Consider the following 27,121-nt stretch of genomic DNA (forward strand, 5'->3'; position numbering starts at 1 on the left):
CCAGCTTACTGATTATCTGCAATGAATTTATGTAAAGTACTGTAAATTACTGTTTTATGTGGCTTCAAAGTTTGAGATATGAGAAAAATGAGTTGATACACAAAGTAAGTGCACTAGATATTCTCAAACTGCTGTTTAGATTAGCCTAGAAAAAGCAAAGTCAGGCTGTCACTCTGTGATTTACCATTGATGTAAATGGTAAATCAACATTCAAACAGCAGCGGATATGGGGGACCTCCAACATTTAGAATGAAAAGAATCTGGAGCATCAATGTGGCAGTTTAAACTAGGCTGGCATTATGGCAATATATAAATAATAAAAAGACCTCCTCAATGTGTTGTATTATTTTACATCTCAGCTCAAAATGAGGAGAAAAAAATTCTCATGCGTTGTGATTATGAGACCAAGACATTATTCAGCCTTGCAAGTTCATTTATTTTTTTTTTCCTCTCTAACATGCATGACTAAACCAAAACAAATGATCTGAGGCATTGGACAATATGATGGGTTTATGTAGGTCACATATCTGATCTGGAGCAGATCAGATCATCAACATATTCCGCAGGTCACCGTGGCCCCGTAGAGGTTTGTGAATGATCATTCAGAAACCCAGCAACAAAGTATGACTAATTTTCTAAATGTCTGCTGGTTGCTGCTAACTCTTCTCTTAGCTCAAGTCATACCGTCCTCAGTTGTCATGGTGAGCCTTTTAAATGACAAATCTTGAGGCTCATTTGAGGCTACTTTCAGTCAAAAGGCTCACTGTTAGACTATCACAATGAAGACTGTATGAGAGCAGCAAAAATCATGTTGCAAATGCCTGGCCACTTTCCAGTTTGTTCTCTGAGACATTGCCTTCTACTTTCCATTTTTCCCTCTCAGGATGCCTTGAAGCAGCACTGGCTCCTTACGAGTCACATGAAGGAGCTCCTTGCACAGAAAGGCTTTTGTTGGCCCTCCACAGGCTGGCCAGAACCTGCACTGGAGAGAGGGGTCAGCTTTGCCATGGCTGAAGGGGCTGCATCTCCCACATACAGTAGCCTAAAGAGTAAACAGAGAGGTTTTTGTTGCCCCAGACAACCTCTCCTGGTATGGAACCACCTTGTTCTGCTGGTCCTTCCCTCCCTTGCCAGCCCTCAGACTGCAGAAGGCAGCCAGGCTTTGGAGCTCACAGGAAGAGCAGAGGCTCCTGCAGTCAGCCATCAAGGGGTGGCTTTACCCTTTGGAAAACCAGAAAATATTTCTTAGCTGATTCTGTGGAGGGTGGGTCTTGGTCAAATACCCCAGAAACTTGATCAGAAAAACACGCAAACGTGGCTTGCATGGCAGTAATGGGTCCATCCAAGGCTCTCCTCACGGCCCCTGTGCTGCTCTGACCAGGCAGCTGGGGCCAGCAATCAGGAGAGGATTAGAGCTTTCCAGCTGACACTTTTCCATTCCAATTTTTCACAGCTAAAAGACAGGCTTAGAACTGCTGGTAAGTGTGCTTGAATTCAGTGCAGGCAGACCTTCAAAGGTGCTGTGCTTTGGCAGGTCCTGGGAAGCCTGTTAGATGGTCAAAATCTCCTCTGAAAAAGCACTTGTCTGGAAACCAAACCTTACTGGGCAGGGTGTTCATTTGCTGGAATGGCTAAGCCCTCACTTTTGACATCAGCACCACTTTCAGTCAGGCAGCTGCTGCCTGAGAGTAGGTCAAACTCATAGCACTGGCAGAATTGTTCCCTTATGTCAAAGGATTACACCAAAGGATTTCACCAAATTAAAGGCCACATTTTCAAACCTCTAATCAGCTGCTCCATAATAACAGAAGTCAAAAGCTCTGCAACTGTCACAAACTATGTCTTAGAACTCACTGGCCTTAAAAGTTAGTGAGTAGCATTTTCTAAACACAGCTTCTTTAAATTAAACCATCTTACACTTTCACAGGCAACTTCTGTCATTCTTAGGATTAACCACATGCTTCTCCAGCCTATGTGTCCAGTTGGAGCCACTCTGTAGCCTGACTATCTTAAAATAAGCCAGGAGGCTAAAAGTGGGAAGTTTTACAGCTAGAAGATCACATCAGCAAAGAAAGACTTGTGGAAGCTGATGCTAAAGACAGCATGAAACAATTCTCAGTATTTCAGCTACAGAAGGTAAGTCTGTTTAGAGGTAGGGACAAGCTGAATTTTAGTTACACAGACTGCTATGTACAAAATAAAACACTTATATTTTGCTACCTGCTTATATCATCCTACCCTTATTTATATAAGGGAGAAGTTAAGGAGAATTAGATAAATCTTAACTTTCATAAGTCTTAAATTCTGCGTTCTAAAATATATGCCCTTGTTCAACCTCAAATATGCATCAAGTGTAGTATTAGGTTGAAGGCTGTGCTTAATGCCAGAGCTTCAATTATAAAAATAAGGGTCCTTTCCAGGCCTTGAAATCAGTGAGCATTTACAAAAGTAGTCCTCCACTTGTCTCTAGAAATAAATGCTTTGTTCACAGCTACTATTCCTTTTACAGAGGATAAAACAAGAGAGTTCTGCTCCCAGTTTGGGAAAAGATTAAATGGTAACTTCTGTGTGAGGAAGGGAATCAAGTGTCATAATTTTATTTCTTCGAATCTGTTCCTGCCAATAGTGACAACCAAGAACATTTTTTCTTTTATAATATTTTTTTCATTATTTTTTGTGTTCTTAATGAGGACATTCTGACTGGCTGTCCTGGCCATTTCTCTTGCTACAGCACAGTTACGTCTGTGTGTATTCTTGTCCCAAACTCCTGCTGGTGCTGTGCAAACCAGCCTGCAAAGCAAATGCCTAAGCATTTGTAAGGGATTTGCCCTCAGCAATTAACTTTTGGGAGAAATGCTGTATTAAAGAACCTGAGCTGAAGGGGTCTGAGTTTTTGGACCTTACTTGGGCTGACACCTGCACCCAGCTGCTCTGTGGGGTTGCACTGTGACAGAAGAGCAGCATGACATCTTATTCATGCCATATGTTTTAACTTCAAATTAAATTGCATCCATTCAAATGGCAATTTTCGTTAAGGTCTAAAAAATAAATTGTCTGGCAGAGCTCTTTTTGAGGTGGTCAGAAATGAAGCTCTGCTCAAACGGCTGCAGTGGAGGCAGCGTGTGCTGTGGGAAGGGCTGGGATGGCTCACCCAGAGCAGGGCGAGCCCACTGTACGCTGCTGTTCTGGCAGCACAAACAGAGTGAAAAAGGAAAATGCTGCTTATCTGCAAATTTCTTAGCAGTAGGAACAAAGCCTAGCATTTTTTCCTGTGATTACTTAGAGTGATTTGCTCCCCCCTTCAAAAAAAAAAAAAAAAAAAAAAAAGGGAGTGCACTTGTGTGTGATTCCTTGTCCAGCCACCAGAGAGACTTCCAGGGCTTGATTTTTCACTAGGCAGTCTGTAAAAAGCCCGGGGTAGTTCCATGCCTGACTTGGTTTAAGCAGGATGGATTCATGCCAGAGTCACTTTTAAAAATGGCAGTAGCAGGCTTCAATAGCTGAATATTTGCACTTGCTTGAAGCCAGACAATTTTCATTTGTTTGTGATTAGGAGAATACCTCTGAAATTTTGCAGTTCCCTTTAGGAAGAAAAAAGTTCCACCAAAAAAAAACCCTCCAAAAATTAGCAATACCAGAACATTGTTTTTTTCCTAGTTTGTTAAATATTAAAATATGTAGACATGCTACAGGAAAATTAATTTTATTTTTATACACATTCAAAACACAGTGGATTTTGAGGGTTTTTTTCATTCAAAACCTGACTGAAAATTTTTTACAAAATGTTTTCATCTCCTCAACTTCATAAGCCATTTCCAAGAAGCTGTATTTCAGTTTTCTTAAGTCATTCTTATCTGACTGCAGTTTTTAGTGGACAGCATTGTCCAGCTGCTCACTTTTTCCTGGACAGCCACACTGTGGCTCTACATTTTTTGGTTTTGACTGACAGGGGAATTTTTCTGAGGTCAAGAAACACAAACAGTTGGGAAAAAACTTATTGCCACATCCTTAGGGGAGAGAATCCTTGAAGAAGAGGAGGCTGTGATACTGAGAAGCAGAAGCCTGAGTTTTGTAATGGTGAGAATGAAGTCCTGTGTAATCACTGAACAGCTTTTGCTTCTTCTGTTTCACCCCCAGGTCTGGCAGGACACCCCCAGCATTCTGTTCAGTTTATATTTTGGATCCATAATTTCTATTTTTGTTATTCTTTTTGTGGTTATTATTTCTTTCCATGATCTGAGGCAGATACAGAAAAAAACTTGTTAATGTTAGACATAAATTTCTTGCTGAATAATCTGTGCAGCCTGAGATTTTTAGGGTTAGGATGAAAATATTTCCAATGAAGACAGGAGCAAAATCTTTGCTGGTCACCCAAAATTCCAAGGTGGTGTTTCTCTGCTATACTTCCATATACATGTGGCTTTCACTTTTGATTAATCCTGTCTCTTCTTTTGTCAGAAGACTATAAGCTTCTCTGTTAATTTGCTGATTAATTCCCCACTGAGTTAAAATTATTATCTTCATTTTAATCCTTCCTATGATGACAAAGGAGATAGGATTTTGGTATCAGCATAACGTCACATCAGTAATTTTGTAAATGTTTAAATTGCTTCTTCTTTTACATATTTTATAAGCAACTTCAAAATTAGAAAAACCTTTTATGATTAAACAAGTGATTGATAGGCAAGTGTTGTTCTTATTATCCCCACTGCAGTTGTTTCATGGGTGGCCTATAAATAATAGGCCATTACTATTTTCTTCATATTGCTCTAAGTCTCAATCTTTGCTTCTGAGACATTTTCCTAGGACACAGCATCCCCCATCCAAACTGACACTGCAGAGCTGTCCAACAGAAGGAGGGAATGTGCTTCCACAAAGGATGTCACCCACTGGGCTGCAAGGTGAAACTTGGGTTTGGGCAGCTGTGGGATGGTTTGTCAGTGCGTTGTCCTTACCATGTTGTGGAAGGTTTTGTCTGTGCCAATTAGAACTTTTCCAGCTGGGTGCAGGCACCCTGATCATTTCCACTGGGGCTCTTGGATGACTTTCCTGGCCTGGGAGTGTAAAAGGGAGCAGCATTGCTTTGCTGTAAGGAGCAACTTTAACAGAGTAAGGGTCCAAATCCCTTGCATCCAAGGAGATAAACTGGACTGTAGCAATTTATGGTGTTTTGCACAGTAATACAGGTAGGTTTTCACATCCTTAAAAGAAATGCAAGCCAATTTAGTACATAATGTTTATGCACAGCCAGAGCACTTTGGTAGAGAAATTCAGCAAAATTAAATTCCTAGCGAAAACTTCAGAGGGTGTCTGGCACAGTGTCTCTGATCTTTTGGAAGAGGAGAAAAGAGAACAGTTAAAGCTTTAGTTCGACATCTCTAGTAATATTTTAAATTTGAAATGTTTTCATTTTAACTTGTTCAGCTTATAGGCAACTGAAACCCCACCAAATTCTTATATTTAAGTATTTTTGATTGCTGTAAGATTAAACCCCAATGTTAAGAAATGCATTATTCAACATAAAATGCAGTGACCACAAATTATTTGCATTGCAGTAGATACACCCAATCTCACCTTGCAGCTGCCACGGGCAGCACAACATTGGGACAAAATCTTTGATGGCTCTTTATTGTGTGAGTGACTTGAACTTGTGATAAACCTACCTCTTCTGATTTGCCAAAGGCATCAAAATACCCCAGAGCCAGCATCCAGTACAACCAGAAGGCAATTATGCCACAGCAACACACTACCTGACACTCAGAATTGCCAGAGCCTGAAAACAAGGAAAGCTCTCAATTTTTCTGGGGAGCACAGCAAGAATATCAGTATACTCAGTTTAATTTGGGAAAATATAGACAAAATGCAGAAAAGGTAGGCTCTCCTCTAAAGGTTTAGACACATTCAGATCACAGTCATAGATTCTTTAAAAATTAGTTTTGACACTTACTTTAGCCCTTGGTAAGAGTGAGTTGAAATAAAAGTCAGGCTCTAACCACTCCTGGGATGTGGGGAATACTGCTGAAAGTCAGGTGAAATGTAGCAATGCAGCAACCTCACAGCTTTTAAGTTGAAATTAGTCAGATTTAATATCATTCCTCTCCTTGTAACTGTTCTTTCCATTCAGCAGTGGAGCTGCACTAGGAGTCACCAGAGGGAGCCTGCATGCCAAAAATCCCACTGTTTTTCAAAAAACTCTTCACTTTCAGATTGCAAGGACATTGAAAGCTGAATTTACATAATTTCTCCTCATTGCTGGCAAACCAAGACAAGGCTGCCTCCTCCCTCTGCCTGTGTGGGAGCTGGCCAGTCCCTGGGTACCCGGCGCTGAGGCAGAGGCAGCCCCTCTCCCTGCTGCTCTCCAGCAGTGTCTCTGCTTCCCCTGCTCTCCCTTCCACTCCTTCCGTGGGGCTCATGGCTGCCCCCAGTCCCAGCTGAGCCTGTGGCTGTCCTGCACCTCACCAGGTGTGCCCCGTGTCCCTGTCACCTGGAAAGGTGCCACTGCAGGGAGTAGCCCACAAACCTGCAGCATTCCCAGGGTTTACCAGGTGTGTGCACATTTGCTGCTTGCTGTGTGCCAGCATACACAGCAAAGGTGCACCCTGAGCTGGGACAGCCACAGCAAACATTTCAGGGGAGTGCTTTCCTCCTAGAGCCCACAACTCTTTAATTGTATTGTCAGAAACAGTTACTCTGTAAATTGTTCAGAGCCTGCTAAGCTATCTCCTCTGGCTATAGAAGATCTGTAGAATAACACTGCTTGTTCTCAGGTTATGTGAGAGCTGAAAAGTCTGAAGTATCCTCCCTCCTTCCGTTTCAAGAAAAACCAGCAGCTCCATCAGATGAGAGCTTTTAAACAACATCCTGCTGGCCTGTGCAGCTCACAGGAAAATGAATCCCTTTTCAGATCCATATGCTAGCTGCAGTATTTCCTGTGTTTTTCTGGTCACAGTCACACACATAATTCATGTGAGCACTCAGTGCTAGCTGCAGGCCTGAAAGGATGTGGTTGAAGTCTTCAGGCTGCTCGTGTTCTTGTCTCCATGCCAAAGCTCTGGAGGATGGTTTTGGGAACTCTGTGTTCTTGCTATACTGGGCAACGTTGCATCTCAAGGGGTGAAGGAAGGGAGAAATTATGGAGGGGAGAAGAACCACATGGCCTTCTGTAGAAAATTTTTTGTTTTTGATAAATTCAAATAGGCATCCACTTCAAAAGGAAAAAAAAATCAAATACTAAAAACCCAGAAAAAAATCCCTACCACAAGAAACCCAGCACAGATGGTCCCTAAAAATCAGAAGCATGGTTTCTCTATGTTTCTCTTAGCTTAACCACAGAAATAAGGACCAGGTTGTTCAGAAACAGAGATGTCACAAAGCTAATGTGCTACTGGGACCTTGGCTCGGGTCAGGGTGAAACCTGAAGCAAAGAGCTAATGGCAAGCCACTGTCCCTGGAAGAGCAGCTTGTGGCCAGGAGCCACCCTCATGGAAATCATTGCCCTGCTCCCAGGAGGAGCAGAGCAGGTGGTGAGAGCTGGGCTGATGGCTGTGAGCCTGCACCCCCTTGCACATGCCCACAAGGAGCAGCACAGCTGATGGAATTGTAGCTGGAAGGTCGTGGGATGATTTTGCTGTGTCAGGCTAATGCCACTGCTCAATGCACAGTGCTGCCTTTCATGCTATACAAATTCACTATTAACCTTGAGCTTGCCTGCAGTCATTCTGTCTTCTGAAAGCTTTGCCTTTTGGAGGGGTGGGGATTTTTATATCTGAAATTTGACTACATGGAGAGGAGCCATTAATAGACAAAGAGGGGCTGTAGAAATATGCAGTTAGGTACAAAATGCAGGGAAGCCTTTTCTTTTTGAGGGTAAATTACATGAGACAGCAGCCCGCATTCTGCGGGGACTTTTTAAAAGAACACTATTTAGAGAATATTTCTATATGTACACAATGAACCTACCTCCAGAACACCCCAATATGGCCTGAGCAAGCTCCCCCTGTGCCCCCAGCCATGGCCCTGGCAGTGCTGCAGGAGGAGCGTGCTCTCCCCACTGAGTCAGGGGGAGTGAGGCCCTGACAGATGCATTTGCCCTCACTGCGTGCACAATCCTGCCCTGCCTGCCTGGGAGATGTCACACACTGAACAGGAGCAGCGATGTGCAATCTAGGTCTTCATCCTGCCGTCTTGCTTGGGATCAAATTCCAGATTTACAAAGCTTTAGATGAAACAGAGGGGCAATTATTATTTATTACAGTAGGGCTGGCTGCAGTCAGTGTCTGCCATGTGGCTGGGTTGTTAACCTCCAGCATAGAACATATAGCAAGGAAGTAAAATTTAATGCCCTGTCAAATGGCTGACTTCATAAGAATCTTACATGTTCTCCTATAAAAATATTATCTTTTCTTCAAAAGCTGCTTCAATTCAGAACACAACACTGCCAAAATCCTTGTAATTTCACTATAAATACATCTTGTAAAAAAAGTAACCAGAACAACACATGCTGCCTTTCCTGGGATTTCTACTTTACATTTTAAAACATGTACTATGTCTCCCATATTTTTGTTCTACAGTATTTTATGTTGCTAGCTATTAAAAGGTTTTTAATGTTGTCTGTTACTGCTTAGAAACAGTATGATATTTACACTGCCTTGTATTTAATACAACAATGCTTCATAACACTATTTTCAAGTCATAAATGCTGTTTCACAGCACTTTTCTAAGATTATTTTTGATCATAAAAATAAAGTTGTACCTTTAGAAGGAGGCCCCTTTAGAATTCATTGCACAAGATTCTAAGGAACTATATCAGATATGTGGATTTCACACTGAGCCAGATGTGGCCAGCAGAAATACTCCCCCAGAATTTGGTCTGTGCTGGACCTCATGTGGTAATTTAGGGACTGACATTAGTGCTCAGCACAGCCCTTTCTTCTTCACTCCAGGTAATGGTGGCTGTAACACAAACATCCAGTTTTATTCTGGAGCAGATGTCATGCTTAGTCTCCACTGGACACCTTGGTCTCTCTATAGGTGCTGCAGTATTTATTGCAGCCAAGGCCAGAGCCATTTTGAAGCAGGAGCTGCCAGCTGTGTGAAATGAAATGTATTCAAAGCTGCCAACAGTAAGAAATTAAATTCAGACTGCAGCAGTGTCTGCCAACGTGTTGGGCAGTACCATAGCAGTGGCAGCCAGCTGAACTCGAGATGGCAGCAGTCTGATGTATCCCTGTCACCAACTCAGTGATTCACTAATTAATTTCACTTTTTTTTTTTCCTTCATTGTATCTACTGTCATCATCCTACAGTTCAAGTCTGAGGAAGGACAGAGGAGGGGGAAAGAGACCAGATACTAGAAGGTACCATCTTGGTAAAGATAGCCAGGGAATTCATTCAAGGCCATTCTGCATCAAGTGGTGTGGTTGTATTGAGGGGCACTGACACAGATGTGGATAAGAACAGTATTTAAATGATGAGAACAAGTAGTTTGGGATACAAAGCTGCACTTCTTGTGGCCGAGTTAGGGACAAGGAAAAAACACAATGATATAAAACTGAATCATAAATCTTCTATTCCCTGTTCTTCAGAAGGTCCAGACAGCTGTGGGCCTTCCACCCAGGAAATGAAGAGCATTGATGGCATTTTGTCACAACACAGGAACAAACCAGAGCAGTGCACATGAAAACAAGGCAGAGCTTAGCCTTCTGTTACCCAAGAAACAACTTACTGAGACATTTTCTACTTAAAAGGAATGTGGAGGAGAGCTGGTACTACCAGGCTAAAGAACAGATGTTTCTCCAGGGACATGGCAGCTCTGCTAAGGTGTTAGAGGAAGACTGCCCAACCTCAGGAATTGCTCCAGCCACTGGACATTGTCTGGTTTTGTGCAGTAGTCTAGTCCTTGCCCCCTGCTCAGTAGTTATCACAGCCATTTAGCCTACTGGAAAAGGAAAGAGGTCCAAAGTACCACTCAGCACTGAGAGGATAATGGAAAACCATCTCCATCTCCTGTTCTGGCCACGTGACTGATGTGCAGCACAATCATCTTTGAAAAAGGATCATCATTGGAGAATTGGAAAAATGCAATAGGCTGAGTCAGTGACTCACCCACAGAAGAAAAGTTTGACTGGGCACCAGCTCAATTTGTGAATTCTCGCAGGCCTGGCAGAAGTTCAGAAGTCTGTGTAAGATGCCTGATGTTAAGGCTAATATTAATTTCCTAAAAAATAAATTTAAGCCCATGTATGAAGCAGAAGCAAAAAAAGACGGTATTTTTCTTTCTAGAATAGTGGGATGTTTTGTGTTCTTACACTGCTGTGCTTAGTTAACACTGGAAGCTCTTTGCAGAGGTTGCCATGTAAAAAGATACAAGTTTGTGTAGTGACTGCTAAAGCCTTAGAAACTTCATTCTTGTGCCACTTGAAGTAAATTTAGCCTGAGATTTTTGTTCCACAATGATTCTCATGGGCTCCAAACTCAGTGCTTACCATACTAACTATAATCTTTAATGTCTCCAGACTCTACCCACGTTCGTTGTTAACCTTCAGTCACAAAGTAATGAGATGCATCAGACATCGTCAGGCTGGCCTAAGGGGTTGCAAATTTGGATGAGGGCCACACACTGTACTAATTGCTTCTAATAAATTACATATTTCAGGAGGGACATCATGATTTTAATCATTTATTCTGCATGTTGTTTCCTTTGGAGAGAAGAACAAGCAGGCACTAAACAAGCAGAGCATCTGAAATTCATGGCAGGAGCTAGAAAGAGCTCATTTAATATCAACCATCATTGTAAGTACTAGAATTATGCATGTACCAAATCCCTGGGTCTGAACACTTTGGGAAAAGCCAGTGAGTTCTGGTTGTTTTAATGACTCAAACCAAAATAATGTCTTTGAATGTTCCTTAGATTTATAAGAGCTCTGATTAAATCCCATTTCAAATCTTGTAGCTGGGGCCTAGCTCAGGAAAAGACCTTTGTTTTTATGCAAAGAAAAATACATTAAGAGAGGAATTTAAAGCATTTATTTCCCAAAAGGCTGAGAAAGAAAACAGTAAAATGTATCTCTTACTTGTGTGGAGAATGACTTAGGATTTGATGTCTCCTCATTGCAAAGGTGGTCCAGTGAACACAGACAGCTACAGTAACTTTCTTTAAAGCCTGCTGAAGTTAGCAGGATCTTGATCTGATCTGAACAGCCTCTAGCAGAGTGAACTAAGATGAGTGAAGTTTTCCTATTTCCCTGCCCTCTAGCACATCCAGGCTAGTAGACTCACTGCTAATGAAATCCTCAAATCACTTGGGAACGTGCACTTCCTTCACAGGGGGAGACCTTGATGGTGTTTAAATAGCTACTAGTATTAATAGCAATAGCTGGGAGATAATGTGGGATTTGGGACCTCCAGGGAGCAATGCAGGTTTGGGAACAGCTCAGGCTGTCTCCTGTTATTCTTTGTAAACCTCACTTCCTGCCACTGCCCTCTGCATTTCCTTCCAAGGATGGGCTGAGCTACCAAAGCAAACATGACTACCTGGGTGAAAGGAAACCTGCCTGAGCACAAAGCATGCCCTGGCATGGAGAGCTGCAGCTCTGAGACTCAAAGGTGCTCTTCGGATTTTCAAGTGGTAATGAGACACCAAGGAAGCACCTTTACCTGGGGTGAGTGCAATCCTGCACTTCTGCCTTTGGCAGTCTAAGATGCCTTCACTTGGTCCCTCTCTCTGGAAGTGTGAGGGTAAAAATGAGCCTCCAGCAAGACTTCCAGGGGCTCCTCTAGCCCACCAAGAAGAATGATGAAGACATTTCTAAAGATGCTGTTTGTACTTTGAGGGGTGGATGGACCTTTGTGCTAAAACAACTGGACATCTACTTTGGAAAAGGATCAAAGGATTCTTCTTGGTTTTGTCATGCAGAAGAAGAACAAGAAGCAGATTAGTAAATAGGAAAAAAAGGTCTTACACATTGAGAACTGACTAGAAAAGATTGCCCAAGGCAAAAGTGGTGACTATTCAAATTGCAAAACATTCCTGTGGTTGTTTTTATGGTATTTTTCATAGGGAGGTTCAAGCCAACCTTCACACTTGAAGAAGACCTTAAAGGATGAGAAAATTTGAAGTTCAGGCATAAAAGCACATGAGTAACAGAAGAAAAACTGGCACAAAGAGGGGAACTATAGGTGATGAATGCTCAGTTAAGATTGCTACTTAACATAGAAAAAAAACTATGACAAGACAAGAGATGAATCACAATATACAGAAAATAGAATGGAGTCATTTGATGCAATCTTCAGATACTGAATTTTGCAACATTGCATGCTACATACCAGCATGGAATTCAGCACTAGTGAGGCAGGTTAGGAAAGAAATATCTATGAAAGCAAAATGGAAAACCTCTTTGACATCCATTAGGTTTGGTAATAGAACACTAAGAAGCACACCATGCCCAGCTGTTATCTGGTTGGCTGGCTGAGTCCCTCTCCAGATTACTACTTAAATCAATAGCTCTCACATTGATTTTTCCAGCACACTGTATTCCAGTAAAAAGAACAATGCTCTGAGATGAGTCAGCTATTTGCTCTGTCTGTAGGAACTCTGGTGTGTTTTTGTTTAGGAAAATAAAAGCAGGAGCCAAAGTACACAGAGATATACAGTAATAAGAACCTGCCTGTTGCACCACGTTTGCTACAGCTTGCTGCAGCAGCCACAACCCAGCCTGGAGCTAGAGAAAGCTTCTATAATGATGAAACTGAAATATTTGGGGATGATCTTAGACAGATAATGTTGATTTTTAGTTTAACAAGTGCAATGTCAGGAGGAAAAAATATGCACCCATATATATCAAAGAATAGAATCACAGAATCATAGAATGGTTTGGGTTGGAAAAGACATTAAAGATCCCCTCATTCCAGTCCCCCTTCCATGAACAGGGACACCACCCACTAGACCAGGTTTCCCAGAGGCCCAACCAACCTGGCCTTGGACACTTCCAGGGGTGCTGAGGCATGCAGAGAGGAGAGGAGCCATGAGGACCTGTTCTACACTGCACTTCATTTGCACAGCACGTAGTTTAGGCTTGCAGAGCAGAATAATACAGCAGTGAGATCAATAGGTATTGCTATCCATGCAAAGCATTTTCCTTCCAGAAAAAAAAATTAAATTGAACGTCATAAGATTATTTCTAATATCCAGTATAAAAACTTCAGCCTATTTTGGCAAACAGAGTCTTGTGTGGCAGCTGTGATATTGAGCATTATTTTATTTGAGGACAAGTACTAGAGAGTCGCAGCTACAGAATGAGATACATAGAACCGGCTGATGTGGTAGATTGCCTCGTGACAGCAGCAGTATTTCACACAACTAATCAGATATCCCAGGTAATAAACTCTCCTAAGCAGACAAATGGAAATTTACATATTCATTATCTATCAAGAGACACCTGACAGGATGGCCTTTAGACTGCAGTCTGAAAATAATCCTGCTCTGACAAGTGTCAGTCAGAAGTGCTGGTGAATCACCTCAGATCTTGCTTCACCGCAATCACCATCCAGTCAAGTTCTGTTCAGAACTACATGAGAAGCAAGGCCTAAACGTGGCTATTTTGATCCCAGGTGATATTCCTGCTGCTTTTGAATATATTCCTAAAAGGTATGTTATCCCTCAAAACTTTTATCAAGACTTCTCATTTTTCCTTATCTTCCCAAGAAAGTCTTCACACCCCCTACTCTCACATACCCAGACCACAGTTTTGGTTGTTCTCCTTTTCACGGCTGCCTGGAAATGAGAGGCAGAATATGGGGGAGTGGTTGCATATAAGAAACAGAAAACTCTACAGGGCCAGCACCAATAGAATTTACATATTCAAGAAGCTCTGTTCATGGCTTGGCATTGAATTATCTGTTATAGCAAGCTAATCAAAGCATACAAACTCTTTTTTTTTTTTCCCCAAGCAAACAAATTTGCAACTGCAGCAGGATTCAGCGCTGAGGCTGGAGGGCTGGTCAGCCCAGGCAGTGGGCAGTGCCGGGCAGTGGGAGCAGAGGGTGAGAGCAGTGCTGGCCGGCACTGCCCTGTGGCACTGCCCTGGTTCCCCCAGCAGGGCAGCCCCGAGGCAGGGCAGGGCAGGGCCGGGGAGCTGACAGTACCTTTGAGGGCAGGAGGGGTGAAGACGCTCTGCTTCCTCTGCTTGGGAGAGGCGCTCTGCGACTGCAGGGACAGACAGAGAGGGCAGTGAGACACGGCACAGACAGAGCTTTCTGCTCCTGGCAGCTCCCTTGCACCCACCTGGGCGCCCTCACAGAGCTTCTGAGGAAAACATACAGTGGACACTGATACCAGCTCCTGGGCTATCACGTACACAGGATAACTAAGACAAAACCATGTGTTTAATGGACAACCTTTATGACTCCCAGGCAAAACAGACCCAATACTACTGAAAATTACCCTTCACTCTATACAAATATTGTTAAACATAAAATTAGGATAGCCTGTGCTTTTAACAGCCTGTGTAATTGATTCTCTTAAGGCAAATGAATTCCTATGTACATTAAAATAGTTGCAAGGTTTACATTACCCAACATTCCAATTACAGTGTAATCAGTGATTATGTGCATGTGTAAGGTACTACTGAAATATTACTATACACATTTTAATATAAATAAGTGGAAAATCCCTTCCCCTGTACCTTTTCAATGTGTTCTATTAAACCCAAGATAATAATTTCAGCAGCCAATCACTCAGCCTTTAACTGAGCCTCATTTGAATGCTGTATTAAGTAAAACTTTGTGTGGCCCCAAAATTGCGTCTATGCACAAAAGATAAATTATTCCAAAATAATGGCAGTAAAATTCACATAGAGTAATAATAGTATTGTTTTATTATACCAATACACATAAAATAATAATGGTATTACTACATTTTATCAATGTTTAGTTAACAAAAATTAACTGGAGTATATTCAGCGCTAAAGCAGAGCAGCTTTTGCAAAATGAAAGCAGCTAAATTGGTGTCAATATTATACCAACATGAATTTCGTCTACATAAAAAGGACAAAAATCCTCATAGAGTACACCCTCTGCTAGCTTTGGAAGACATAAGCACCATAACACACTCCTAACCAAAAAGTTAAGGAAAAACTGTGTTTAACCAAGCTTTTTTCCCCCTCTCATTTTATCAATTTCTAGTTGTAGTAATGATGTTGCCTTTACCCAAACATTTGCTAAAAATGCCTAATATACACCATGAATTTTAATCAGATCTATTTCTTCATGGAACATTTGAGACATGTTTCACACGAGTAGGGCTAATCCTATTAACTTAGCTTATCACAGTGGATAGAATGATAACATTTATAAATAAAATATTTTCTTCTTTGGAAAGAGAAAACTATTTATAAACACTATGGGATAGCTTGGTGAACCTCATGCCAGTAAATCTTTACATGTTTGCATTGGAGTTCAAATTTGAACCAATCGATATCCCCTGCTGCTATTTAAGGTGCTGCTCTGAGCAGTGGGTGAAGGAGAAAGAGATCAGGGAATTGGAGGAACCATGCAAGGGGAGGTTAGAAGATGAGATCAGAGGAGCCAGCTTTCAACTCTTGTGCAGACAACATGACTGCACTGCCTGCTGTAGGCTTGACAAGTGATGGGCAGAGTGGAGAGGAGTTTGTGCCCAGCAGTGAGCTGCAGATCCACAGCATCGCTGGGGTGGGGTGAGCTGGCAGGGCCACCTTGGCTGTGCTGTGCTTTGACAGGGCATGGCAGCAGCCAGAGGGGAAGCTGGCCTCTCCCAGATCCCTGCTACAGCTTTACACAGCCCTGCTTTGAAAATGATGGTTCTTAAAAGGCTGTGTTGCTGCAGATGGCATGACAACATAAATAAAAGTATCCACTGGGATGAATCAGTGAGTTTCCAAGAGTTTTTAGCAATATAACTATTTTAACAAAAAGTATATTAAAAAAAAATAAAATCGCTTACCTCTGCCTGTGAGATGTTTGTTCTCTTCTCGTCTTTTTCTAGAGAAAAACATATGAAAAGAGAAAAGTTAGTACAGAAGCCTTTCTCAGGGCTAACATTTGTAACTCTGCCATGAACCTACAGCACTGCTGTAAATAAGAACTTGACCTTCTAATTTACAGCTTTTCTTTCTTATTTGTGTGTCGCAGAAAGCCAGAGGCCCTGATTAGCATTTAGACATAAGCACTGCATGTGCAGCACTTAACTCCCATTTTTGTCTGTGAATACAGTGAGCAGTGGAGTTCCCTCAGCAGCAGGTCCTTTGTCCTGGCTGGCAGCAGGGCCCTGCAGCTGGGGCTGTATCAGGGTACAGAACTGCTTTGTCCAGGCACTGAGCTTTCTTCTACAGTTGGCAAATGGTGTGAAGCAAACCCACAAAGGGTTCTACTGCTCTCAAATAATAACAAGAACCTCGACTCAGGTAAGCTATTAATATATCAATACTGGTGATGAAAAGTGCCTTGCAGTAATATGTAGAATTAACAAAACCAAGCTTAACAAAGAGTGATCTTTCACCTTAAAAAATTTATGACATTACCAGACTGAAACTTTTCCTGAAATATTTTACTTTTGTTGCCTTAATTTGCTTTAGACTATATGTATGGCAGAATTGGCAGAACTTGACGCTTCTATTAAAAATAAGTGCCTCTGAGAATCTGTATGAACAACTATGATTTCATGACATAGAGGAGGCTCAAGGTTCTTCCTAACCATGGCAAATAACCAATTTTTGTATGAGCTAAATTATTTGGCTGCCGTTGTCTTCATGTGGTCAGAATGTATCTGTCTTCTGCTGATGATTTCACAAATATTTGACAAAGATCATGCAGGATATTTGATACACAGCAGTTTGGAGTCCTAAAATAAAATATCATTAAAAACATAGACATCAATCTCTCACCGTTGCAATGGGACTTCTAAAATTTTCCACTAGCAGATTTCAGTGTGTAATTTTCACTGATCTGTGGGACAGATCTGTAACCACAGGTCTAAGCAAAGAATTAGGCCTAGGCAATATCATTTCATCTGACTTATTCTCTAGATATTGGCCTCTTGTGGTGTGCTGTGCATGAGGGGACAAGCCAGTCCATGCAGCTGGATCTATCACATTTTCTATTGCATTCTTTACCATTGTCTCTGTGCATCTTGCAAACATTAATTGATTTACCAGATTTTTCAATATAAGTATTTCCCATTATCTCTCTCTAAAAGATATTCAAATCACTCATACTCAGGGTTAAAAAGTGTAGTTGAAAACAGGGCTGATTACTAAAGCATGATCCCACAGATACAGAATTAGACAAGACAATCAGGAGTTTCCTGCCATTGACATTTGAGTGAACTTTGGCAAGGTCACTGATCTCCTCCTGGACTTCCCTACCTGTAAATAAGTATAGCAATGTCTATTTCAGTATAGAAGTGTCTCTTCCAGCCCATAAAACACTTTGGGGTATGAGGTCAGGCTGGTTAAAAGGGTGATTATTCATGTGCTTGCAACCTTTCTTATTGGTTGCATACCAACACATCAATTAGTCAACATTTGCCGGTTTATCTCCCCGAAAGGTTTTGTGGTGGTCTCTGTCCGCCCAGGGACGCCAAGTGTCCGGTTTATCTCGGCTGTTTGAGGGGCCTGGAAGGCCCGGGGATGGCCTTGGGGCAGCCCGGGTATCGAAAGACGAGAAGAGGCTTCAGTTCTTCTTTCTGGTTTTATGTTTATTAATTGTTTATCTAAAAGATGTTCTTTCAGCCTAACAAAGATCCGCTCAGCAGTCAGCCATGGGCACACTGTCTCTGCCCTCCCGGGCAGCCACGTATCTTTATACCCATTGTGACGTATACAATATTTATCATTTTTCCCCAATACCATCTACTCTTATAACTCGATGTACTCTCAGCAATAACCAATCCAAAGGTGCCACCGTGGCCAAAGAAGATGGAGGAGAGGAGGAAGAAGAAGGAGGACAGGACACACCCCAATTCCTCCATCTTACTCCTCTAAACCCCCCTGTACATAAATCCTAAACCTTGTGTCTCACCCTCTAATTAACTAATCCCTTCACCACTCACCCGGTGAAGCCCTCATCCTTGTCGTCTCCTGTGTAGGGTTAAAGTCCAGCTACCAGACACTTCTGGCAACATTCCAGGAGTCCCGAGCCCCCCCCAGGGTCTCGGAGGCTCAGCATCTCAGGACTGAGATCTTGAGATCCGACATCTCCCCCTTCTGTTTGCCCCAAGAAAACCTCTTTTACAATCCGATTCATGGCATCTGGGACGACATGGATGAGGACTAGGAGAATTATTACAATATAAAATCCTAAACTATTAAAACATAAAATCCTACCCTTAAAATTCTTCTCCAAATGGGAGAAATGTCAAAGAAATCTGCCCTTAAAATTCCTCTCCAAATGGGAGAAATGTCAAAGAAATCTGCCCTTAAAATTCCTCTCCAAATGGGAGAAATGTCAAAAAAAAAAAATCTACCAGCTGATCAATATATGATCCTTTGTCAGTTTCCCCTGTAATAGGTAAATTTGCCCCATTGCCTATTGCAATTCAAGACCCCAAGGAGAAAACCCCCCAGAGTCTTTCGTTCTTATACAGAAATATTCAAGACCCCAAAGAGAAAACCCCCCCAGAGTCTTTCGTTTCTCTTGTTTCTCTTCTGAGTTGTCCTTTGCAGTCTGAGTATTCGTTTCTTCTTATATCTTGTTGAGGAAAAGGCATGTCGTGCACTTCGGTCATTCCTCCACGAGTGGCGCTGTCACCGGCCTCCGTGGCTGGGAGCCATGAACACAACTGCCTCTTTGTTCCGCCGATTGTTGCTGTTTGCAAGCCTACTTGAGACCGGGGTTACCTAGTTTTTGATTCAACTGACAATAGGGTTAGAACACACAAGCTTCCCCGGGAGGGGAGAGGCTTGGGACCCCGAGGGTTTTTACCAAAGGCACCAAGTCTGGAGAGGGCCCCTCCTCGCCTGAGACGTCACCGTGGGTCTGGCCCGCCCCCGCCCGCGCTCTTTACTCTGCGCATGCGTGCTTTCCGAGCCGCCCTCTGTCTCTCCCGAGGTAATTTTTTCCTCTCCCTTTTTATTCCGCCTCTGAATTTTTCCCCTTCGGTCTGCCCCTGACTGTCTCCTCCTCCTCCGACGCTGTGTGTGTGTGTGGCCCTATGTCGGTGTGTGCGGCCGTCCCCGCCGGCACCCGCGCCCGCCGCGACTCGCTCCGGGTTTTTTGCGTCACAACCGCGCGCCTCTTGCGTCTTGGCAGCCTTTCTGGGATTGCGCAATTTCTCCCATGCCGCTGCCCATGTCGGACGCCCCTGCTGCGCTGGCATGTGACTTCTGCCCCGGGTTCTTGCGAGTTTTGCCTGCCGCACGCGTTTCTGCTACCTTGCCGGCCCCCGGGGCCGCTGCACCCCCCGGCCCTGAGCTTAGCAAAGCCGTATCTGAACACGCGTCTCTTGTTTTTTCTTTACCCGCGCTCCCCGCCTGCTCCGCCGCTGCCTGGCTGCCGCGAGAAAGCGCCTCCCCCGGTCCCCTCTCACCCCCCCCCCTGCTCCCCCTCTGCTCCTGAGTCCTCCATGCTCTCTGGGCTTTCAGGACGCTTTTTGGGAGTTTCCCAGGGTTTCTGGGTTTTGGGACCGGGTATTTTAATAATATTTCTTGCTCTTTTTTCTCCAAGAGCATTTCCCCCTGGCTTCTTAAGGCCAGAGCTAATCTTTTCCGGAGTCTTGCTCCCCCCTGTTTTGAGGGCCCCCCCCCAGACGTCTGCTGCGTCTGTTGGGTTATTTCTTCCTGGCCTTTTAAGGCCAGAGCTAATTAATTATTTTTCTGGAGTCATGCTCCTCCCCCCCCCAGATGTCTGCTGCGTCTGGAGGTCTACCTTCCTGGCCTTTTAAGGCCAGAGCTAATTTTTTTTTTTTTTGTGTATGTTTGTGTCACACCTTATAAGGTGGACAAAGTTTCCCGTTGTTCCTGGGAAGGTGTGCCCCCCATGTTCTTATTTTTCAGGCTTTCTTACCAAATCTGGTGTCAGAGCAGTCTGGACGTCTCGATCTGTCCAGCAGATCAGGAGAAGTGGTTCCAGGGCGCCTTCTGGTTCCAGTCCGGGCTGTTCTGCTACGATTGTCTTCGGCAGAAACTGAGAGGTGGAATTCTCAGTGACTGCTGTTTTTTTTCTTTTTTTGCAGTCTCTGTTAGCTTTTTGTTTTCTTCTTCTCTCTCTTTTTCTTCAGGGCTTTGAAGGTGGTGGTGGTGCCCCCCCCGAAAGGTTGTGGTGGTCAGAGCTCACCCAGTGGAAGCCAAATGTCCGGTTTATCTCCCCGAAAGGTTGTGGTGGTTCTGGTCCGTCCAGGGACGCCAAGTGTCCGGTTTATCTCGGCTGTTTGAGGGGCCTGGAAGGCCCGGGGATGGCCTTGGGGCAGCCCGGGTATCGAAGGACGAGAAGAGGCTTCAGTTCTTCTTTCTGGTTTTATGTTTATTAATTGTTTATCTAAAAGATGTTCTTTCAGCCTAACAAAGATCCGCTCAGCAGTCAGCCATGGGCACACTGTCTCTGCCCTCCCGGGCAGCCACGTATCTTTATACCCATTGTGACGTATACAATATTTATCATTTTTCCCCAATACCATCTACTCTTATAACTCGATGTACTCTCAGCAATAACCAATCCAAAGGTGCCACCGTGGCCAAAGAAGATGGAGGAGAGGAGGAAGAAGAAGGAGGACAGGACACACCCCAATTCCTCCATCTTACTCCTCTAAACCCCCCTGTACATAAATCCTAAACCTTGTGTCTCACCCTCTAATTAACTAATCCCTTCACCACTCACCCGGTGAAGCCCTCATCCTTGTCGTCTCCTGTGTAGGGTTAAAGTCCAGCTACCAGACACTTCTGGCAACATTCCAGGAGTCCCGAGCCCCCCCCAGGGTCTCGGAGGCTCAGCATCTCAGGACTGAGATCTTGAGATCCGACAAACATTAAACTTTTTTTATTATTCAGGATACTGGATTTAGCTTAAATGCTGAAATTTGAATAAATCAGGGACTTTCAGCAAAGAACAATGAAGACTAAGTTACGTCCCATTCCTTCCTGAAAATCTAAATTTGCCCAGATTAAAAATATATTTTGGGAACCCAAGCTGATGCTTGCATAAGGAACAAAAACTGACATCAATAGCTTTGTTGTGTTTCAGGTCTCGAACCCAAGAATGTACACAACTCCAACCCTTTGGGCTCTCGCATTTAGTGTTCTGAGTGATGTGACATTAAAATTGTCAGAACTGCAACATTTACAGCCCTTCCCTTCACCCAGCAGCCTTTATATGATTGGCGGCTTTGGGAATAAGGATTGGTCCTGTATGGAGTTAGAGAAACCATTCATATCCACAGGGCAAATAGTGCCAATGAGAAGCATCAGATAATATGGACAACCTGTAAAATCACATAAACAAACTATTTTCCAAATCAATAAACAGAGATACCTGAGGAACCGAAGGATACAAACTCCAGGCAGGAGCCATGAAGTGTTTCAGGTGAGTTGTGAGATGAAGGAAAAGGTACAGCTGGCTGGGGATGAAGTTTGGGCAATTTTGGCACGAGTTTCTTTTTGAGGACAGAAGGAGGAACATATGCTAATTTTTGACAGGTATTTTGAGGGATAAGATTCAGTCAAGAATATAGATTTTTAAGGAGAGGCAACAAAGAATGGGAACAAGGGAAGCCTAAATCCCAGAATGCCATAGACTAAGGCAGAGAGGATAAACAAACAAATCCTCTATGTATAGAGGGTGAGGGGGAAAAGAAAGGCAAGGGGAACATGGAAGGAAGATAGAAGAGCTTGTGAGTAACTGAAGTTGTAGTAAGAGACAGGAACATTGTACCCAGAGTAAAAGGGGAAATTTAGGGATGACAGAGAGCAGAGCTGGAGTGCAGTGTGGGCTGGAGCTCAGTCAGGAGTTCTCTGCCTGGCCATAAACTTGGAGGCATCTTCATCTAACTGAAGGATTACATTAATAATTGTGTGAACACTCTTCCTTGGACAGAGGCATTTTCCAGTGTAACTTATAATGCTTTATAAAGTTACCTTATAACACAGTTTAAATTAGTTAATGAAAGCATGTTTTTACATCAGTCTTACTAGGCACATCCCCCAGCCCAGCTGATCTAAGAGCTGAGCTCCTGTCCTCATCTGAAGGCAGAGAGGAGCCCAGAGGAAGGAGGCTGATTGTGGCTGGAATGAAATCTGCTTGGCGGTGCAGATCCCTCCTTCCACGGATCTGCCCTGCTGTGCAAACATCGTGTCCATGCTGGGGGAAGCTCTGTGGTTGTTTTAGAGTGAGATCAAAATTCATCTGCCCTGCTTGTCCCCCTGGACAATGTTAATGCACTCAGAGCAGCCATGCAGGGTGAGAGGTGACCTGTTTGAAAGGAGCTGCCCTCTGATGTCACCCGTGGGCTCTGCAGAGGTCTCATCCAGCAAAGGCTTACCTCATCCAGCTAAGTACCCTGCCTGCTTTCCCCTCAGCAAGAGCAAGTAAAAGCCTTTTCTGTGGGGCTTCAGTCAGGCACTGGAGAAACAGAACGGTCAGAGAGGCCAGTTTTTACACAAAAGAAACTCAGTAAGAGGCTGGTATAATTGTTGGAGAAAGCTTCTCATAGATAATTTGGAATTTTCTTTGGGAAAACATAGCTGAGCAGATAAAAATCACATGGGGTTGATAGGCTTGGACTCAGGCAATTTTAGAAACTAAGACCAGAAAATAATCCTTCATTCTCCTGCCATTTAGTGGCAGAAAAAGATGAAATTTTCTAAAAATTATCTTTCAGTCATTTCACATTTCAATTTTTCCATCAGTAAAAGAAAATAAATATTTTTTGATCTTTCAGTTTACCTCACTGGTGTTTGACCACCACGATCTGTATTAGTCATTGGTATTTATAAAACAAGCTCACTGAACTCTGATTTAGAAATTGACTGACATAATATTTGTTTTTTGTGCTATCACAACCACTTTTCCTTTCTTCTAGAAGACATAACAAGATCAAACAGTATTTAATGTTTTCTTTTTGCCAGACTCCTAACTACATATTGCCACATCAGCTAGCATCTCATTGCTTTTTACTAAACCGCTGAGGTGGGAAAAGGAAAAAATTCATAAAAGACTATCCTACAAATGCTTGCATAGCTAATTGTTTGATTTTTCACTTGCTGGATTTTATTTGCCAGTGTTTATCAATGAGAACTTGACTACAGGTTTAGATGTCATTACATTTAATTACAAAGAAATATCCTGGTAAGCCCTCCTGGAGTGAGTTTGTGTTTCTGAGAATATTCCCATTGCAGAGCAGCTCATTAGCTGCCGAGTGCAGCTGCTGTGGCAGCTCTGCTCCCTCCTCTCTACAGTGCTGACAGGAGAGAGCTGCTGCTGCTGCATCCCACTCGCTCATCAGCATCCAAATTACTGCCTGCCCCTTCAGGGAGCACTAATAACGGGATTTGTACAGCAAGCATTAATGAAAACATAGGGCAGAGAGGAATTTGCCATACACAGAGGCATTTGCCTGCCTGTCTGCCCTGTCAGGAGCTTGCAGCTCAGGTGTGTAGCTTGGGCAAGGTCCCACTCTGTGCTGACAGTGCTGTCACCAAGGGACCTCCTGTCCCTCTGTCCCAGAGATCATAGCACAGCTTTTCCCAGCTAGCTCCTGTCTGCAACCAGCTCTCCATACTTCATTAAAATACTGCAGGCCAAATGAATCTGCTCTTTAAATTTCATTTAAATTTAAATTTCTTTTCCCAGGTAAATCAGTTTTCTAAACAACCCTGTATTTCCCACCTTCAATATTCAAGTAGCCATTACTAGTACTGACAGTAGGGGCTGCAATCTCCTTTGTTAGACCAAATCCTTCCTCATGGTGCTCAAAGTCAGCCACAAAATGAAAAGAACAATCATTGTTTTCCTCCTGATGCACACAGCAGCATCTGATTCAAAAATCTCTGATCATACAGACTATAAGAACCCACTTCAAGCTGCACAGCCATAAGAATATGAAATAAAACCACCTTTCACAAGCTACACAGATCAAAAATTCTTTAAAACTTGCATTCTGGTAAACATAATCTATTTTGGAAGAAGCTGGAGACATTACAAACCCTAAATGTGAATCTGAATGTATTTGTTTACATCACATGATTCTCAGAAAGGAATTATACTGCCTGATTCACCACCTTGTTATTCCAGCTTCATGCCAGACTCGCGGAAATCAGTCTCATTTCACTGGCATGAAACTAGAATTCAAGAGTGATGAATAAGGTCTGCAGCCTTACCACAGAGCAATCATGAATTATTACAACAAGCAAAAAAATCATCCTTCTCCTAAGCATTTTTGTTCCAAATTTTTCATACTCCCTCCCTAAGATACATGATAAATATTAATGTAAGTCAAATTCTAAACAAGTACTATAAATCAAATACAGCTTCTTAAAATATATTTTGAAGGAGAATTAAAATTTGCTTATTTTCTCCCTTTTTAAAAAAAGGACTTACTTTTCTGCCTCATGTCTTGGTGTTGCATTTCTGCCTGACTTTGTGGCCTTCCAGTTGCTGCCAGCTCTGTAAGGCTTTATCATGGCTTTGAATGACCAGACATAAAATGGGTTTTGTGGGAAAAGCTGTCATGAAAAGAACAGTTCCACGCAGAATCTTCTTTTTCTGAAACACAAGAGGCTCTGTCCTGCTTCATGAGAGAGGATCAGGTGAGCAAGGCACTGGGAACAGAGTTCCTGATGCAAAGTCCTGGATATGGGGACAATTCCAGAGCTGGCTGGTCTTCCCAGAGAGATAATCAACCCAGGGAGAAACATGCATGAAATAAACATTCTGTTTGGACAACTAATGTAAAGATTTGCTTTAATTCACAATATAAACAGTACTTGAAGATATTTTCTTCTAGTTGCTTTCTAAGCAGCACAAACTCCTCTTTGGTGAAGGAAATGGAGACAGCTTCCAAAGAATGACTGACTAAATAAGATTAACCAGGAGGAGGTAAGTACTTAGTTTTCTCTTTTGATCTCTCAGATGAGACATTTTCTGGCCCAAACAAAATTCTCTGACTAACTTTCCAGGAGTGACTCTGAGCCAGACTTTTCATGTAGTTTGCAGCTGACCAGGGTGGATTCCTGGCATCAGAGCTGGGAGGAGCCCCTGGCAGGACCACAGGGGGTCACTGGGGGCAGGAGCTCTGCATCAGGGTTTGCCTCCACACTGCTTCCAAACTCCCTAAAATTTACTCAGAGTAGCCACTTATTTAACAGCAAAGTACTTGTTTCTGTTTCCAGCAGGACAGAGTTGAACTCAATCAGGAATCTGGGGTGTCTGCTATGGCCTGAGCCTCGACAAAGAGGAGCCCATCAGTGCCTGGCTCTGTGGGTGTTAAGGGGAGCTGAGGGGTGTTACAGGCAAAATGAGTCCCATGGGAATTCAACACATGCTCAGTGCAAATCCTGCACCAGCAAAGCAAACTGGGCAAAGGGGAATGTTGGAGAGAAGTGAAAGGCAATCATTTCATCACTGACTTTCTTAGCTCATAAGCAACAATAAGTTTTGCCATTGACTTAAAAGTCGGTGTTTTATCCTATATATACAGCATGAACTGGTAAAAAAAAGAAAAGAAAAAAAGAGAGAAAAGGCAGAATTTTCTGGCATGAAGCAGAAAGGAACTGGACAGCCTTCATTTCTGGGTGCCCCAAGCAGTGCTGGAGAGCCAAACTAAGCCACAAGGAAACCTTAGAAAATTAGACTTTCACAGACATACAGAATGAGGCAAAGGACAAAGACTGCAAAGTAGACCTAAATCACAAAATGCTGTCTCAAAGCTGCCCAGCTGTGTAGAAGGAGAACTCACCTCATTGTCAGGCTACATTGGCATAGGGGGTTGTGAGGTTACATTGGCTATTCTGACATGACAGACATCAATAAAGATTTCATCTTTGCTGTATGGACCAAGGGCAGTTTCCACACTCACAGCCCACTCTCACCTGGCCTGAAACCTGGCAGTGAGAGACAAGAATCACCTGAAGGAAATAGGAGAGCAGTGGAGATAAGAAGGTTTCAGAGAGGTTGGAGGCCAGAGCTGTCGAGAAACTGCTAGCAAATACTCAGAGAAACAGGTTCAGAGAGCAGAAACATGAATCTGTCATGAATGTCCCCAAGTAAAGCAAACTGCCAGACTACTAAATTTCTTGTTAAAGATTGATACTGTTTAACCAAATGTACCCAACGCTCATGCTCAAAAAACTTCTCAAGCAACTTGCAAGTATTTTTGTACATTGATGAAGTCATAAAAATGTTATTAGTTTGTGAAAAGACTGAAGGGTATCATGAAGTACTTTCAAATACAGAAGGAAGGGCCTTGAGCAGACACCTGCCCAGGGCTGAGTCCATCAGTAACACTGCACAGTATTAGTGAAGTGCTGCTTTCCATCTGCTTGCTTGCTTTAGCTTCAGTCTGTGCTCAAATGACTGAAGAGGCTGAATATCTAAATACAATACTGAGGCAAAGATCATGAAGTAAAATTCATTATTATCAGAAATATAGTGCTAGCAAATCCCAGGATAAACTTTTAAACCATTTTCTAATAACTTCATGTGCAGGAATCAGTGGTGATGGAAAATGGCTCAGAAGTGACCTACCCCTTGCAGTCTTTGTATCAGTGTTACAGCTGCAAATGCCATCACTGTGAGTGGTTCCTTTCTTGGCTGGGAGCTGTAGGAATATTCTAAGCTCTAAAATAAAAACCAGCAGCAGCCAAAACCAAAGAAAGCACAGTCAAACATTTCTTAGCATGCTATAGCTCATAAAACCATTTAAAATATATCCTATCTGATTGTGTTTGTACATTCTGGAAAGTGACATTTGCCATGGGAGAAGAAAACCTACAAAACAATAAAAATTTTCCTTAGCCAGTGATTATTATTGCTGTCTTAGCAATTTCCTTCCTTTTGGAATAATACCTCCAGGATTTTAGTAAGAATGCTTTGTAAAGCTAGACCTGGCCAACTGCTTGTGGCTTGCTTGTGGTTAGAATGCACATGCAGAGAGTTCCTCACA

General features: G+C 42.9%; 1 protein-coding gene across 1 annotated transcript in view; it reads right to left on the reverse strand.

The window, feature by feature from the left end:
• PPP1R1C (protein phosphatase 1 regulatory inhibitor subunit 1C) overlaps positions 1-27,121 on the reverse strand; it is a 49,646-nt gene that overhangs the window by 10,538 nt on the left and 11,987 nt on the right. The window contains 2 exon segments of the mRNA XM_005484124.4: positions 14,143-14,203; positions 15,977-16,014. Of these exon segments, the coding sequence (XP_005484181.2) occupies positions 14,143-14,203; positions 15,977-16,014 (99 nt within the window).

The sequence above is a fragment of the Zonotrichia albicollis genome, chromosome 10 (genome assembly GCF_047830755.1).
Source record: "Zonotrichia albicollis isolate bZonAlb1 chromosome 10, bZonAlb1.hap1, whole genome shotgun sequence".
In the NCBI taxonomy this organism is placed as follows: domain Eukaryota; kingdom Metazoa; phylum Chordata; class Aves; order Passeriformes; family Passerellidae; genus Zonotrichia; species Zonotrichia albicollis.